This window comes from Pangasianodon hypophthalmus, chromosome 30 (genome assembly GCF_027358585.1).
Source record: "Pangasianodon hypophthalmus isolate fPanHyp1 chromosome 30, fPanHyp1.pri, whole genome shotgun sequence".
Classification (NCBI taxonomy): Eukaryota; Metazoa; Chordata; class Actinopteri; order Siluriformes; family Pangasiidae; genus Pangasianodon; species Pangasianodon hypophthalmus.
In genome coordinates, this window is record NC_069739.1 from 4,055,681 (window position 1) to 4,072,191 (window position 16,511).

A 16,511-nucleotide genomic window follows, 5' to 3' on the forward strand; every position below is an offset into this window, starting at 1 on the left:
AAGGACATTTTCCACAGACACTTACACAATGGACTGAAGTAGTGTGTGTGTGTGTGTGTGGGTCTGAAAACTAGAGATGTATCTCAACCAGATGTACCAACATTTCTAAAATCTGGTTAAAAGTTAAAAAGAAATTATATTAAAGTTTTAATTTTGGTATCTGATTATAAACTGAATAGATTAGGTTCATGTTCGTCCAACAGTTTGTTCACACTCAGCTAGTGAGATTTCACACGTCTTTACACTGACTTTGTTAAAAAAAAACACTAAGACGAGATCAAAAAAGTAAATATAAGCATTTCTTAAAGTTGAGGTGCCGTTACATTATTAGCGGAAAACCCAATTTTGACCAAAAAAATGTTTTTTCATCTTTTTTTTTTTCTTTTTTTAATGGCAGGTTTTCCCAAACTGCAAGACGTTAATTATGTTTCTTTAACCAGAAAGGATTTTAGGATTTGCATCTTATAGTACAAAAGTATGATAATTTATCAATGTGTTTAAAAAATGTTTGAGGTAAGAGTATAAAAATAACTTTAAGAAGTTTAAGGAAACAGGAGAAGTTCTAAGTGTGTGAGAGGCTTGTTTGTCTCTGTAGGTGGTTGTGCGAGAGACGCTGCAGACAAACGCTCGGCTCAGAGGTGTGTGTCGTCTTTGGTGGATGATTATCGGCTTCAGTCAGCCTGATGTGGAAAGAGGCACTTAAGGAAACGTGAGGTGAGTGTTGAAACTCGAGCAGTCAAAACCTATTCACTCGCTCTTGTGCGACTGTTACATCACACACATTGCTCTTAAAAAAAAAACATCATCAGAGATCATCAGATACGCGTGTACAGATACGTTCATCTCAAATAGACATCAGCGTGATAAATCAGTGAAAACTGAAACACAGATTTGTTCCTTATACTGAATTTATGTAGTCAGTTGACCAGAATCATATGTTTGCTGTCTGATCTGATGTTCACTCTAGTGACAAGTCGCTCATGTCGTTTAGAGTTGCAATGTCTCCTGTGGGCGTGGCATGGCCAGCGTTTTTTATTTTTGTTTGTTTACATCAGATGAGAAATGGTAGTAGTAGCTATATACAGCTTCTAAAGCTAACTAGCTAAATACAAATTAAATGGTGCGAGTTTAATCAGCGTGAATCACTGGCTGTTTGATTTACATATTACTAGCTTCGTGCACAGATTAGCAAAGCAAGCTAACTGTAATAGCTTTCTTTTTAGTGGTAAAGTCTCTATACATGCTTAATGAAAGGTTGTTTATGACAGGATAAGACGACGCCATGGTTAAACATTTGACAGGTAGGAATATAGGTAGGATCTAATGTTGCGACTGAGGAACCGAGGAATCGTTCGAGCTAGATGTTTGGATTTGTCGCTTTACAGCATTCCTAATTTGCATAGAATTGAGAAAATCTAAATTCAGATGTGGCTGAAATCACGGCTCTGTGTCACGCAGGTAGAGACGCGGAAAATGTCTCAATGTCACTTTGTCAGTGTGAACGCAGGGTGGTTTGTTTTTGTTTAAGTCCTGAGCTGAGAATCTTGTAGCTACCATTTAAACTATATGCCTAAATCCTACATCACTTACACACTCATTTTATTATCTCGGCTAGGGGGCGTGGCCTAAAATGTGAACATTAGTGATTTAGGGAATATAGCTCCAGTTTCATTTTTGTTATTAAATATTAACTTATTCTGCTTTTAAAGAAGCTGAGGATGTGCTAAAGGAGAAAAGGTGTTATGAGAATATCTCTTAGGTGAGTGTGTGTGATGTTAGCTACATGTGTTAGTGTTGTTGCTAAAGTACAAAACTAAAAGAGCTGACTTCGGACACCAAACATATCTGGGCTGATCTGCTACATTTGCGATAAAGAAACAAACTGTATAAGAGAGAGATTTTTTTTTTTCCCCTTAAGCCTGAGGATGTGCATGATGAAATGTAAGCCATTATCCCACCCTGATGCCTGGAGATGTGCCCTAATGAGAGGTTTCGTTCCAGTCCTACTCTAACTAATCAAGCCCCGTACGAGTGTCTCAGTACTCAAGCCAGATGAGCCAGACGGGATTTGGCACGAAAACATGCAGGCGGGAAGATTTCCAGAAATTTCCTCCCTGCTATAAAGTCTGCAATCAACACTGAATTGGGTTACTCGTCTTCCAGTGAAGACACTCGAAAAGAGGTTTGTGTGTGTGTGTGTGTGTGTGTGTGTGAGGCAGAGCGCGATGCTGATGAGCGAATACTGACTAGGAAATATCAAAGGCACAAAGTACTGAACTTCAAGTAAACCAGCGTGACTCTCTTCCCTTTATGGCATATGGTACAGATACTCTATCTGTTAATACTGCTGCAGTTCATACACACTTCCTGTTCCCAGCCTACATTTTTAAGCAGAGGAGTGGATTTGGCTGTGCTTCGTCAAATATGAGGTCACTAGGAAAAGACGGTAATAAAAGTGCGCTACTATAAAATCTGTTACTGTTTTTTTTTTTTCATAAGTAAAAGGCAACAGGCTTTAGGATGTAAATCCAGTCCTTTTTACTAAAGGCTGTACGTGTACCAGCCTGGTTGTTTGTCTGGCGTCAGTCCCCGTTGGCTCTGTGGAAGCTGGACGAATCCCCAACACCTCCCTGCTGAAAATGAGGCCCAAACGGATTCTCTTGTCTTTTTACGGTGGCCCGGAGAGGGACAGCTTCTTCTGCGTAACTCTCTCAGCCAATCAGCTGCTGCGCTGCAGTCCTGAATGTTAAGAAGCCCCATTCAGCAGAAACAATGGGGAGGGGGCAGGGGGGAGGGTTAAGTGTTGCACGTCACGCCGGCGTCCTCGACGTGACCGCAGTTGGTTTTGCCCCAGCCGGAGAACTTGCACTGGTGGATGGTGTCCTCGGTGCCGATACACGCCACGTCATCCATCCAGATCAGCCCCGTACCTACAGGCAGACAGACAGAGGATGTTTAAACAGGAAGTTACAATTAACACCATCTTCAACAGTTTTCTGTGGTGTTTTTTGTTTATACTTCTTTCCACTTTGGTTAACAGCTTCCTGCGTTACCCACAATGCTGTTTGACTACCTGCTGATGGCGGTGCAGTGGGATTTACATAGAGAGAGCAATGCAGCGGCGCTTTAGTCCTCTAGTCTGTCACTTACTGTATGTTATTAGCAGCTATGAATAGTTGTTTCCTCCAAAAAAAAAAGAAAAACCCACACTGTCTGAAACCAGTAAGCGCTTTGCCCTTCACTGATACAAAGCACTGACACTGGAGACTCCTTCCAAACATGTCTCCTTACAGAAAACTTCACCATATTGATGATTACACACGTTTTTAAACTCGTGCATGTGGAGCGTCCACCATACGAGTCCCGGCGAATGAGCTGTTACTATAGAAACGATAACGTATTAGAACGAGCGCATTAATATAAACCTTCAACTAATGTCAGAGCTGCTGTTATAGAAAATTAATCAACACCTCTGTCTTCTGACCAATCAGAATCGAGGATTCACCAGCGATGGCTGCAGTGGAGGCTGGACTGATCTCTGAAATAAAAACTGGCGATGATCTGAACGTCTGCCAGAGATGAGCCGTCTGACAGGAGTGTGTGTTAGCAGAGTATCCTGAGTGATGAACCCTGGCATGCACACACAGCTGGATGAGCCTCTGGAGTCTCACACACACACACACACACACACACACACACACACTGTGAGAGGTGAGAAACGCTACACTCATTACCTGATGTTTTTCTACTTAGGCGAAACTACTTCCAGACTGCAGACCCTGACAGCTTTCATTAACGACTCGTCTCTGTCTGTTTTCTCGTGGCACTCGCGCATGCACTCACTCACCACTCACTCTGCTTTTCTCGCCCGTCTACGACGTCATCTTATCTTGGATTTGATGAGAGATGTTCAAACAACAGGGCTCTCACCCAGTGATTCTGTGACGTGAACAGAAACAAAAGCGCTCCACAGACAATCCGAAGTTTTAACAGCGAGCTCAGCCGAACTTTTCTCACAGATTTCCACTCGTCTGATCTATATCTTAGAGCTTAGCTATATATATATATATATATATATTTTTTTTTTTGTAGCATCTCCAGGTCAGTGGCTTTAGCTTGGACAGCTAATGTTGATTTAATGTTGACTTCGTCTTTTGACAAACACACAGAATGCGTTGATATATTTTAGTCATTTGATTGTTAGTCTAGATTTAGTTGATTTAAAAAAAAAAAAGGACAGTAATTTTAGTCTAAACTAAAGGTTTTAGTCCCCACCCCCCAAATCTTCCCCATAACACAATGTTTTAATTCTCTCTTAGCAATTAAATTCTCGATTCTGACTGGTGTTGATTAATTCTCTATAACAGCAGCTCTGACAGTAGTTCCAACTGTAACGCACGTGATTGGTTTATATTAATGGGCTTGTTTCTATAGTAACAGCTCAGGCGCAGGGTCTTGAATGGCAGATGCTCCACAATCTAAGCCTAGTGATAAAAAATGTGCTGTTATTTAACCAAGAAAAATGCCAGATTATTGATATAGTGAGGAGTTCTGTAAGGAGATGTTCATCTCCAGTGCACATACCTGAGAACAGGAACTGACTCTATCCCATGGATGCTCTACAATATTAAATATAACTGTAAATGGATAAAAAGCACAGTGTTTCATTCATTCAACAAATTAAAAATCGCAACTTTGTGGAAAATCACTGTGGTATGAGAGAAATAAAACACTTCAGGAAATGCTGTTATAGGAAAATAATCCATTGTGAGATACTGATTATTTTCCTGCAACACATCCTGTAGTGCGTTATTCCTTCTTTACACCACAGACCTGTTGAAAAACGTGTAAGCGTTGATGTGAAGTTTTCTGTAAGGCGATGTTTATTTACAGTTGTGGAAGGAGTCTCCAGTGTCGGCACTTTGCAACTGTCGGATATAAGTCTGTAGAAAAAGTTTTCACACCAATTTTGCCGTGTAGCTTAAAGTGTAGCTACATCTATGTTCTTTTAAAAATAATAAATGTGTAGTTATGAGTGTAAATCTGGATCCACCACCAGATCCTAGGAGTGTAAGGGGTTAAATATAGCTGAATTACAGCAGCACTAGTGTTACTCCATGGTTTTTTTTTTTCTTTCCTGCACGAGCTGCTTGTTGTGTGCGTCCCTGACTGAAGAGGTGAAGAATTGAAGTGAGCAATTTTTTCATTCCTCTTCATTTGGTTTTCATTAAAAACTGGAGCCACTAAAACTGCCTCCTCCTCCCTCTCTTCTCTTCTCTTCTCTCAAACAAAATTCCTGAAACTAACTTCAGAACTGCTCCTTCAACCACCTCAAGACTTCCAAAATGGCCTAAAAACACTAAATCACTTCAAATTTTTAAAAATAAAAATCAGTTGGGCGGCGAGCGCTGTGGAGCTGCAAGTGTACTTACGTTTACGTTGAGAAATTCTTTAAAATACAGAACATCATAATCAATAGATCATATCTGTATGAGACTGTAACTGTAATAAACAGGAGCCAAAACTTTACAGTAATGAGGCTCCCAAGGTTCTGTAGCTAAGTGAGCTTTTAGAGAACGTGTATTTCACTTATATAGCGACAGTTTGGTCTCCAAACCTCTCCAACAATTTTCATCTTTATTTAAACACTTAGAGGTGAAATGTTAAAGCACTAAATCTGACGGGTGCTATACGAGTTGACAATTCGTGTGTTTTTTTTTTTTTTTTGCTTTTGTTTCACATCCAAATAGTAAAAAAGGTGCACGACGCTGGCCAGTCGAGCGCCTCTGAGAGACTTCTGATCTCATAAGAGCTTACAGATGTTTGCAGCTGTGTGGTAGAGAGACACAGAGATGATCAGAGAGTCAAAAAGCTCATCAATCTTAGAGGGGAAAAAAAAAAAAAAAAAAACGAACACACAACCTGGCACAATATTTAAATCTTCCTGGCACATCATTTGGAACGAGGTGAATCCACACTCTTCAAATGCGTGTGTGTGTGTGTGTGTGCGCCATCATTACAAATCTGGATTAGTTTGGCATGTCAGGGCATCACACACACTGTATCTGTCCTCTTGCTGTCCTCGTTATAAACACTGCAGTCTCGATACACACATGAGCTTAATAAGTGAAAAATGAAAAATGACTGCAGTGTTTTCTGAAAAAAAAAAACAAAAAACAGCGAAGCCTTTTTAGGGAAACGCATGGAGCCGCTCCGAAAATCTGAATAACAAATCCAGCCGTTTATAATGAACTCTTATCCTGACCTCATGCTTCAGAAATCTCCGCTCATTCAGCTCCTTTAAACAACATCGGAGCATGAACGCTTCATCATAACAGCCCTGATTTCCTCACGTATAGATTCTTCTGTTAGCAAACATTCCTATAAATCATTTAAACGATCGGAGCTATAGCGCACTTGCGGTTCAGAAAACCACGTAAATATTTTACAGCCAGTTTCTTAGCATGATGTGTGTGAACTTGTTTTGGAGACTATTTGGGGGGAAAAAAAAGCAAGACTTTTTTTTTTTTTATTCTATACTGAATAATGAACAGCTTGATTTAATGGTTCTATAAAAAAAAAAAAAGTGTGTGTGTGTGTGTAGACAACAGAAAAAAGCCCTGAAGCAGTTCTACTTTCATCAAGAAAGTCACACTTTATAAATATGCAAATTAGAAGTGGCCTTATTTGCATATTACAACCCGATTAAGACTTGTATTCTAAGTAAGGAATGAAACACTTGGCCAGGCGTCGTAGACGTTCTAACACGTTATCGTTTCTATAGCAACAGCTCATTCACGGGGACTTGTACGGCGGATATGTATTGCTTTATGTAAACGTATTAAAACCGTCTGTAATCGTTGATATGGTGAAGTTTTAATGCTTATAGAAGGAGTCTCCAGTGTCGGTGCTTTGTAACAGTCAGAGGTAAAGCTGTAACTACGTTTTCCAACATCTTCAGGACAGAGGAGTTTGAGCTTTTTGTGTTCGTTCAGTAACACAACTGTGGCAGCGGGGGGGCGTGGTCAACACAACGTGTTCAACAATGGCTACGTTTACATGCACATCAAATTCCGTTCAAGGTCTGTATTCGGGTTGCAGTCGTATTCCCAATGTTTATATGCGTACAGGCAGTATATATTCCTGTATACATGGTTGCGCCCGAGTTGCCATTCCTAAACACCTAGCCTACAGCTAAGCATCTGTTAGCACCCACAATTCCTTGTGGAGTGAGCATGCGAATGTGTCTCCTTTCAGTGGATTTTCTGAATAAGGTGTTTACATGCAACAAATTTCCAATTAAAACAGGCATATTCCAGAAAAGGGAATCGGAATTTGAGGAATCAGAATTTTGTCTTAATCTGAGTCGGGTAATCGGATTCTGGCGTTTACATGCATGACTCAATACTGATTAGAATATCGCCAAATTACGATTGATATCAGAATATATTAATGTGTGCATGTGAATGTAGCCAATGACAAGCTGTGTGTTTTTTCTTGTCTTGTTAGAGAATAAAAAGAGAGGCTGGTGTGGGAACGACTGCTTACCGCTGCTATGAAGTAAACTTGTTTCGTAGACCTTCTGGAACATTAAACGGATAAAAACTATATCGTTCTTTAATAAATTAAAAAATCGTTGGCAAATTACTGTCTTTTCCTATAAGAGTAATAAAACACTACCAGGATGTGCTGTTATCAGAAAATAATCCACAGAGACTCCGCTTCACTGCACCACAGTGTCGTCGATTATTTTCACGCATTTTCCACGATTACTGTACGGAGAATATGAACCATGTGAGATGGGATGTATGCGGATAATCCCTATCCGCGTACAGGAATAACGATCAGGTGTAAAGAACTCTCGGATCTTCAGGAGTCGCGAGAGAACGCAGAGAGCAAACAAGGCTGGATAAATCATTCCACTATCTCACACACTTTTGGTTGTATCTGGAAAATCTATTTGCTCTTTTTGTCAGACTGATATCACAGCTCCAGTGTGTGACCAACGCACATCAGAGTTTTCCTAATAAAGCTGTGTTAATATCAGCAGTGACACGCTCTAATATACACTATAAACCCTCTGCAAAAACAAACTGGTGGCCTGACTGGAACTCTTGGCTGCTTTGGCTCTTTATCTGACGCTGCTGCTAAAGCAAGTAGAAGCTCGGCTGCCAGGAAAGTGTGTGACTTCACTGCCGGTGGTGTTAGCTAGGAGCAGCTGGCCAACACACACTTTTCCACGACACACTCTGGCTTTAAGAGCGAGTGTCTTTAGAAGGGACGTTGTGTTTGCAGAGCTCTAAACACTGGGAATTAAATTCAGTAATAAAACAAGATTAAACATGTAGACGTGATTTTGTAAATATCTGTCGTATAATTTATGGAGGGTTTGTGTGAGGTAGGGCTCTCAGATACAATCCGTTCACACACACACACACACACACACACACCCACACCCCAATATGTACGATATGCATAAAGCATTAAACTGATTTCCAACACCAGGAGAAAAACAAAAAGTATTTGCCTAGAAATCTGTACTCACTTTGTATACTCTCCTATTATTACCAACACATCATATTTTGTGTGTGTGTGTGTGTGTGTGTGTGAATCTGTGGTGTACTGTAAGTGTGTGCCTTGCCTTGTCCGAACCGTCTGGTTTTGTGAACCTCTCGTGCTCCGCGGAATCCCAGCATCCTGCACACCACGTCCCCGTCCTTCTTATCCCACACGTCGTCACACACCGTCCCCCAGCGGCCCTCGTGAAACACCTCCACCCGGCCTTCGTGTGCCCCTGAGCCGTTCACCAAACGCACCAGAATGTTTTCCACTGCAAAACACACACACACACACACACACACACACACACACACACACACAGTGTATTAAAGATGAGCTTACACACAGTGCTGCCTGAAGAAACACATGATATTTTCTCATTAGTCAACACTAAACGATTAATTCGTGATTATGTGCAACGAGTTATTAAACAGAACCTCAACCAGAATAGCATCAGATGAAATATTGACGTGTGTATAAATGTATACACGCATAACTTCACTCACTTGGATCTGAGAGAAGTCTAGACACACGTGGCAAACAGGTGTTTCACTCCGAGCTTGCATGAGGAAGCAATTTCTTTACCAAGTCAGCCTTCGTTTTATTACTATTATTATATTGTTTTTTTCTCCGAGATTGGTGTTCGAACATTTCTGGAGTATTTCTCAGGCTTGGGTTGGGTTCAAATCGCACGTGTTTCTCATAGCCTAGATTTTTGCCTTTATTCTTTTTTTTCACGGTGTCACGGTCCACATTTGTAACACACGTGTGCAAAAATGGATGAATGAAGCAAAGAAGCAGCGATTGTTGTGTCCGGACTGAATTTTGTCAAGCGACAGTTTAAAAATTAGCGCTGTGGGTTGGATCACATAAAATTTCATGCTTGAATAAAGCTCTTTGGTAGAGGTGGTGAAAGGACCAAGATTCTTTACTCAGGTAAAAGTAAAATGCTCTAAATAAATACTCTGATAAAATAAATAACCGAATAATAAAGCCAAGATTTTCGGCAGATAAAGTCGGTGTTAGAGTGTGTGATTTCAGCGATCTTATATATTATTACTTATGACACTGTACACAATCCCAGTGAAATGTTGGCAGAATTCCAAAACAGTCTGTGCCATAATGTGTATTCTCCATGTCAGATTATACGATGAAGATCCTCTAACGATAGACCTAGGATTGATCCGTCATCAATCAGCATGATCCGGAAAAAGCTCAGGCTCGCACAAACACAACGACACTTAAAGTGAGCTTGAGGTAATAAGGAGATTTGTTTCTGTCTATTAGCATGTTTCGTTTACATTTCACCATTGCTACAACCATATTTGTACCTTTCCGATGAGTTTGGTGTCATACTATGCCGTCCTCCTATTGGTGACTTTTAGACTAGCGTCATAGCAGCACTCACACTAAGATTTTAATCGAAAACTTATCACTAATCTAACAGCACTTTGTACGTCGGCTATCGTTGGTCGCGGTGAGACTAAATCGGCCGCCGATGTGTTCAAAGACCACTGATCTCAACTCACAACCAAATAATTCCTTTACAATGTGCCATTTTATCTTCGTGAAATGTAGTAATACTATACGCTACATGGGAAAAGCTACGAGGCATTAACAACAACGGTGCTTAAAGTTTGCAAAATTCTTTACACAAGTGGAATCCAAATAAATAATCTGGTGAAGTACAGCTTAAATTCTTCATTCAGGTTAAAATGGAAAGGGATGAAGTCTTCATTTTACTAAAACTATGTAAGTGAAATTACGAGAAATATTCACAAAAGAAAAAGAGGGCTGATTTTAATAACTTGAATACCTTTTTTTTTTTTTTCCTTTTTCTTTCTTTTTTAGTGTTGTGCCTCTTTCAGCAAAGAACATGAGAAAACATTAGCTATGGCTAACTAACAATAACTTCTTTCCTAATCTCTAACTTTAACTAGTACGATAACTCTGACGATACAAACTAGCTGAATGCTGATAGCTAGCTTGAGTGTAAGTAGCAGCAGATAGATTACAGTGATGAGGATTAGGTCTGATTCTTTCATCAGTTTAGAAGATTTCGATTTGTTAGGCAGTTAGATCAACTCATTGGAGCTTTCTGATAATGAAATCACCTTATGACTTTAAAAATATATGACTGTAGAGAAATGTAGCAATGTAGAAAGTAGAGATTCTTTTGAAATGTAGGTAATTTAAAAAAAAAAAAAAAAACTCAAGTAAAGTACAGAACTTAAGTATAGTAACAAATTAAAAACCTCTGCTCTTTGGTAGAACGTGCAGTATAGTCTGTGTGACCTGAAATAAACCAGGTTGTTTGACTGAAAGCATCAGATTCCTACTCATGTTTGCTAAAATTTGGCTCTCTGAGATCTGTGCAATGTTTATTTGTGTAAGAAACTTTCGTTTGGAAGTAAAAGCTAGTCCAGCTGTGGCACATTAGCCTTGATCTCTTCCTCAAGGTCTGATAGTCAGCTTTAAGTCTGTAAGAAGTCCATAGGATGAGATTTTATTACTGTATCATGGTATCACGCACGAGTGTAACTGTTCCACCAGAGATTGCAAATACGGAAATAGCTATCATTTCTGTAGTCTCTGTGAGGCTTTGTTTACACAAACACGAGATTAATAAAGGAGGACATGGGACGGCCGTGCGTGGCGGCCTGCATGCTGAGAGCTGGATGGACATCTCCTAAATGTATAACAGATGCTGTGCGATTCTGGGAAGCAGAACTTTCTCTGTTCTTCTGATTAAAGCAGCGTGTGACCCAAGAACACTCAGTAGATCATTATAATTCAAACATCTGCAATTTCAATGAAATGAAATGTACAATATTTTACGGTGAAACAATTATGTTCGTATTTTCCAGAATTTTTACTTTTGTTGCAGAAACAATTTCAGAGCCAAACTAGTACGTTTACTTCCTTTCAAGTCATTACACGTGTCAAAACAAAATGCCAGCCAGAACATGCTGCGTCTTTTTCATTGCAAAATCAGGAAATAAACACTTCCAGAAAGCGTCAAGCAGCTCAATGCTTGATAAACAATTGCAATAAGGGCATAAAAGTGTCAAAATCCTGTGCATCACTCTCCATAGTGCTTAGTGCATATGCGACTCTCTTATCCCAAATCATCTAAAATATTTTGAAAGCTGGATCTGGGAACAATAGTCGATTTGGCTGGACTCAGGACTTGAATGCAAGCCAAACCCTGCTAATGCACACATGCACAAACACTATGAGTATGTTATTAGCAGAGATGCTCTCTCCTGCTGTGAACCACATGGTCTCTGATATAAAGCAGTCATTTGATACACTAAACCCTCTGCAGGGGGAAAACACATAGGAAATGAAAATTGTAGCTTAATCCATGGTGATACACCATAGTTAAGCAAACTTGTCCTCTTGCACTGACAAATGGGCATTCTGAAAGTCAGAATATGAACTCCATACCCTAGGACTCATATCATTCCTAGATTTAATGCTGTTGGATACAATGTTTTTAAAGCTGTCTGATTTATTAGAGACCCACAAAAGTAGAACTATAATCAATTATCTCTTAGCCTTGCACAGGACCAGCTCCAGGAATCAGAAAACTTTGGCCTCCAGAAAAAACTGGCTCCATTCGACTACATCAGTAATCAGTGTAACCCATCCTCTTGACCCCTCGTCTTTTGTCTCTCCTGTGGTTTGAGTCCTACCTAGAGGGGTGCTTGTATCAGGTGACATGGAGACAATCTACAGCTGCTCCATGCTTACTCTCTCTCCACTGGTGATCCACAAGGCTCAGTGCTTGGTCCCCTTGTCTTTCCACTCTCTGTTTCCACTTTCTTGGCAAGTGAATGCCTTTCCAATCTGTTTTGACTCATATCTTGTCATGTACAGCAGCTCATCATCAGTATAATCCTCAAAGTGCCTGCTTATATTTTTATCGTTTGTGATTTAATCCTGAGCTTGGGTTACTGTCTGTCCGGAGTTATGGATGTTCTCCTCCGGTTCTCCGATTGCCTCCCATCTCTCAAAAACATGTCAGTAGGTGGATTTGCTACTGTGATGCTGAGGTTTGTGCTGCCCTGATGGACAGATGGACTGGATGCATTCCCACCTCATGCCCAGTGTTCTCGAGCTCCACCACGACTCCGGCCAGGATAAAATAGTTAATGAAGATGATGAATGAATGTATATCATTGAATAATCCTTTATTATCCTTGGCACATGTTGCAAAAAACTTATTTGGTCATGCAGGCTCATCCTGTAACACATTTGTCAGAGGATCTGACAAAGAGACCACTCAGGTTCTGTTCAGTCTCTTGTTATCCTAAGTCTTGATTGCATCGACTTGCTCCTGGCTTGTGGATCCCAAATGCAGCAGGTTAAATGGTTTCCAATATTCCATGGCTCATTTATATCACTCCATTACTGAATTTGCTCCACTGGCATCCTGTAGATGTCCACACTAGATTAAAGACCCTGACACTGTCCTGTGAAAGTTATAAATGGACCGTGATGGCAAAGGTGTGTGTATTTGGGTTCTGATTGAGAACATGCCGTGTACACTTTGCTACTGCTTTTGTTGATTTATTTCCCCCCTCACTGTGGACCTGGTATCTACTTTTGTTGGTGGTTGAGGCAGTTTTTCTGGTCGCTGCTGACATACAGCAGGCTTGAGCTTGAGCAGAAGATTTTTCTGGCCTGTAATCCAGCTGGCCTGATATCTGAGTCAAGGACGATGCTTGATTGCACTCAGCATGTGTGTGTGTGCTCTGCTTTGTGCTACCGTCTCTTGGTTCCACATGTACAGTCTTTTTGTTTTTGTTGGTAGCAGGGGATATTGTTCTGCTCGGGACCTTCGGTTTTGTGTTCACGCCATTTGTTGCCAACGTTCTTCACGCCTCAGTCCACCCTGGCGTTCTGGTGGCATTACAGACTGTTGTTGGTGCTCCAGCATTGGATATCAAAAGCACTGTGACCAGCACGACCATGCTGATATGAGCACAGCCTCTAAAGGGTTTTTGTTGTTGTTGTTGTTGTTTTGTGTTGTCTTTTGAAGTGATTCTAAAGGCGCTGACTTGACTTGAAGACTTGAAGGCGCTGACGCAAATTGCAGAAGAACGTTGAAAAACAAAACGGCGCAGTAATCATGGCAGCTCTGCAATTATTTGATTAATGGCAGGAAAATGACTGCTGTGTATCTAAAACAAGCGTTTTCTTGCCTAGATTCCATTACAACATCTCTGTTTATCCAAATCAGACCTCTGCCTGGAAAACAAGGCATTCTCTCTCTGTTGCTAAGATTCTGCAGAGACAAGCTTAAACTCATCTCAGTTTAGGGCGAGGGCTCATCATGTGATCAGTGCCAAAACAACCACAGAACATTAGCATAATTACTAATGCTAACCATGCGACTAATGTAAAACAACTGCCCGTGTAGCAGTTCATCAAAGCTGTGGAGCTGTTTTGTCCGAGTTTCTCTGCAGAAACCGAGACTGCAGGCTCAGGGTTGGATCTTTAAACACGTGGCGCTTAAAACACTTGTGGCAAACGTGCAGAGAGGAAACAAATGGCTTTCTCTTTCAAAGAGGAAATGGAGGATTTTTTCTGTGGTTCTGAAGAATGATTAAATATCTTAGTGGATTAAATCAAATAACCTTCATAATTGATCTTTTATCCGATATTTCTTTTCTTTTTTTTTCCCCTCTGACAGGAAGGACCAGCTGACAGGGAAGTGCTTTATCGACTCCAGGAGTCATTTTATTTTCAGTCTATAAACTGTATTACAATTTCACACACTGATGTGTATACCCATTTTCAAAAAAAACTGTTCCTTTCTTTCAGGATTCTGTTCAGGACATGTGGAACTAGGCTCTGCCCACAGCTGAACACCAGGAACCTTTACTGGACCACAGGAACTTCAGGCATGTTTTTACCAGAGGAACCAGAACTGATTTGAATTTATTGTTTGTAGTTCCAGAAAACATTTTATTTCCTGTTCTGCAGTAGGTAGGCCTGCTTTTCTTGAGGGCTGGGAACTTGCACAGTGGAATAAATATTGCTCAGTCAAAATGACAAACCCTTATGTCTGTCTCTTTTTTTTTTTTTTTTAAATAACCTATACACAAGGAACCTTTACTGGAACTCTACTGTGTGCTCAGTGTATACTTATATATTTTCTGTAGCAAGACTGTATTGTTTACAATCAAGTAAAACAGTTTAGAAGAAGCGAAATGCATGAAATCAGAGCTCAGAAACCTGATGTGTGAAGTGATCGCTTCTCAAGATTTTGCTCTCACACACACTCGCCCACACCACGTCACACAGACTGATTTTTACTAACCAAACCATCACCACTGCAATCGTTCATCAAGTGCAGATAAATCACTTTTACTCATTTATTCAATGCCACTCAAACAAATCTGTGCTAAACTAGACTAGAATTAAACAAACACATGTGTGCTAAATTCATAAAGCAAAGGACAGCCTGCTAGAAACAGTGGTTAAAAAAAACCCCACAAAAACTCTTAAATAATTTTCAAGAGAGACTTTGTTCATGAGATTAACCTTTTACCCTACAGCTGGATATTATTTATCTGATGGTGTGATTAGATTTTTATACAACAGTAAATAATACTGCCATCATTAGATTGTTTAATAGAATTTACTGTTTTATATTTTAATAAATACTCATTGGCAGATGGCCTGGTGACGGTAACTCTGCTCCATCACACCATCCTGTCGTTGATTGTTTTCCTATTCCTTAAATAGTCTTGTATTGGCATTGAACACCACCACTGCCAGCTACGACATATTTGTTTCCCCTAAATGATGTTAAATTGTGAAGAGAGTTCATCATTCTACATAATACACACTTTTTGTTTTTTGAAATATCATTTTGTTTTTGTTTTTTTTTTTAAACCCGCATTTCCTAGTGGGCGATGGTTTATTTCACGGCTTGTACACATACTTGTTGAACTCTGTTCACAATCCTACTCACACACTTACTGAAAACACACCACGTCTCACACACATCCTTACACACACTGCACTTGCACTCCTAAACTTCTGAAACCAATTCAAGAGCAACAATAAATAAACAGACAAACCGCCCTCTCTGCTCCGCCAGAACATGTCGTCACAGAAGGAAATCAGTTAATCTGTTTCACCTGCTCCACGCCGTCCAAACACTCTCCTCAGTCTCAGTGCTTACTAACCTCCTCTAATGAAGACACTCAGAGTAAAGAAAACTGGGGGTTGGGTTTGGGCTCTTTTCCCTCATTAAAAATAGTTTAGGATCAGATTTGGACAATTTAACTAGATTAAGTCCTACAGGATTTATTAGAATAATCCGACTGATACAATTACCCCCTTCATCCAAACTCAAACTTGAGGCATCTTTCCACCAAAGCAACCGCATCTGATTTAAATTTTTGGTTTGTAGAAAACGGTTTCATTCCTGCTTCACCAAAGGAAATATGGATCATTTTCCAGACATCGGGTATTTTACGCATGTTCCCATCAGGGGAACCACAACATATTTTAACACCTGGGTAGTTCTTGTTTGGTGTCCAGCATTTGTATGGAAAAATCTGGCAACCTCAGAGGTGAGAAGTAGACACAATTTCCATAATGTGAATGAGGAGCCAACAAAGATTGACTTAACTCAATAACTCGGTTCTGAATACAAGGAACTTTCGCCCACTTAAATATCCGCAGAGTTATGGCCTTTAGTGTAAATGTGTAAAACCACCAAGTATCCTTTTGTCATCTTGCGTAATGATATCAAGCTGCACTAAAGAAAAATATCGATTCTGGTTACCCAAAATGGCTGCCCCAATAACATTACAGTGTTCTTCACAAACAGTGACGTATCGCTCATGGTTATAGGTCACAGATTAAGAACTGGAAGTGGTTTGAGGCAGATATTTATGGACAAGACTTTGTGTAAAACACTCATTATC

At 40.2% G+C, this 16,511-nt stretch overlaps 1 protein-coding gene and 1 long non-coding RNA gene across 2 annotated transcripts in view; one reads left to right on the top strand and one right to left on the bottom strand.

Moving 5' to 3' along the window:
- Positions 1-256: 256 nt before the first annotated feature.
- The window catches only part of scara5 (scavenger receptor class A, member 5 (putative)), a 62,828-nt gene continuing 46,573 nt past the window's right edge, over positions 257-16,511 (bottom strand). Inside the window, exons 9-10 of the mRNA XM_026917639.3 lie at positions 8,642-8,830; positions 257-2,930 (exon numbers count right to left, since the gene is read on the bottom strand). Of these exons, the coding sequence (XP_026773440.3) occupies positions 2,797-2,930; positions 8,642-8,830 (323 nt within the window). The 3' untranslated portion in view covers positions 257-2,796. The remainder of the gene's footprint in view (positions 2,931-8,641; positions 8,831-16,511) is intronic.
- On the top strand, positions 2,048-15,625 carry LOC128317893 (uncharacterized). The gene is made up of 3 exons (XR_008301314.1): positions 2,048-2,182; positions 3,492-3,711; positions 14,392-15,625. It is a non-coding gene; the product is annotated as an uncharacterized LOC128317893 (long non-coding RNA).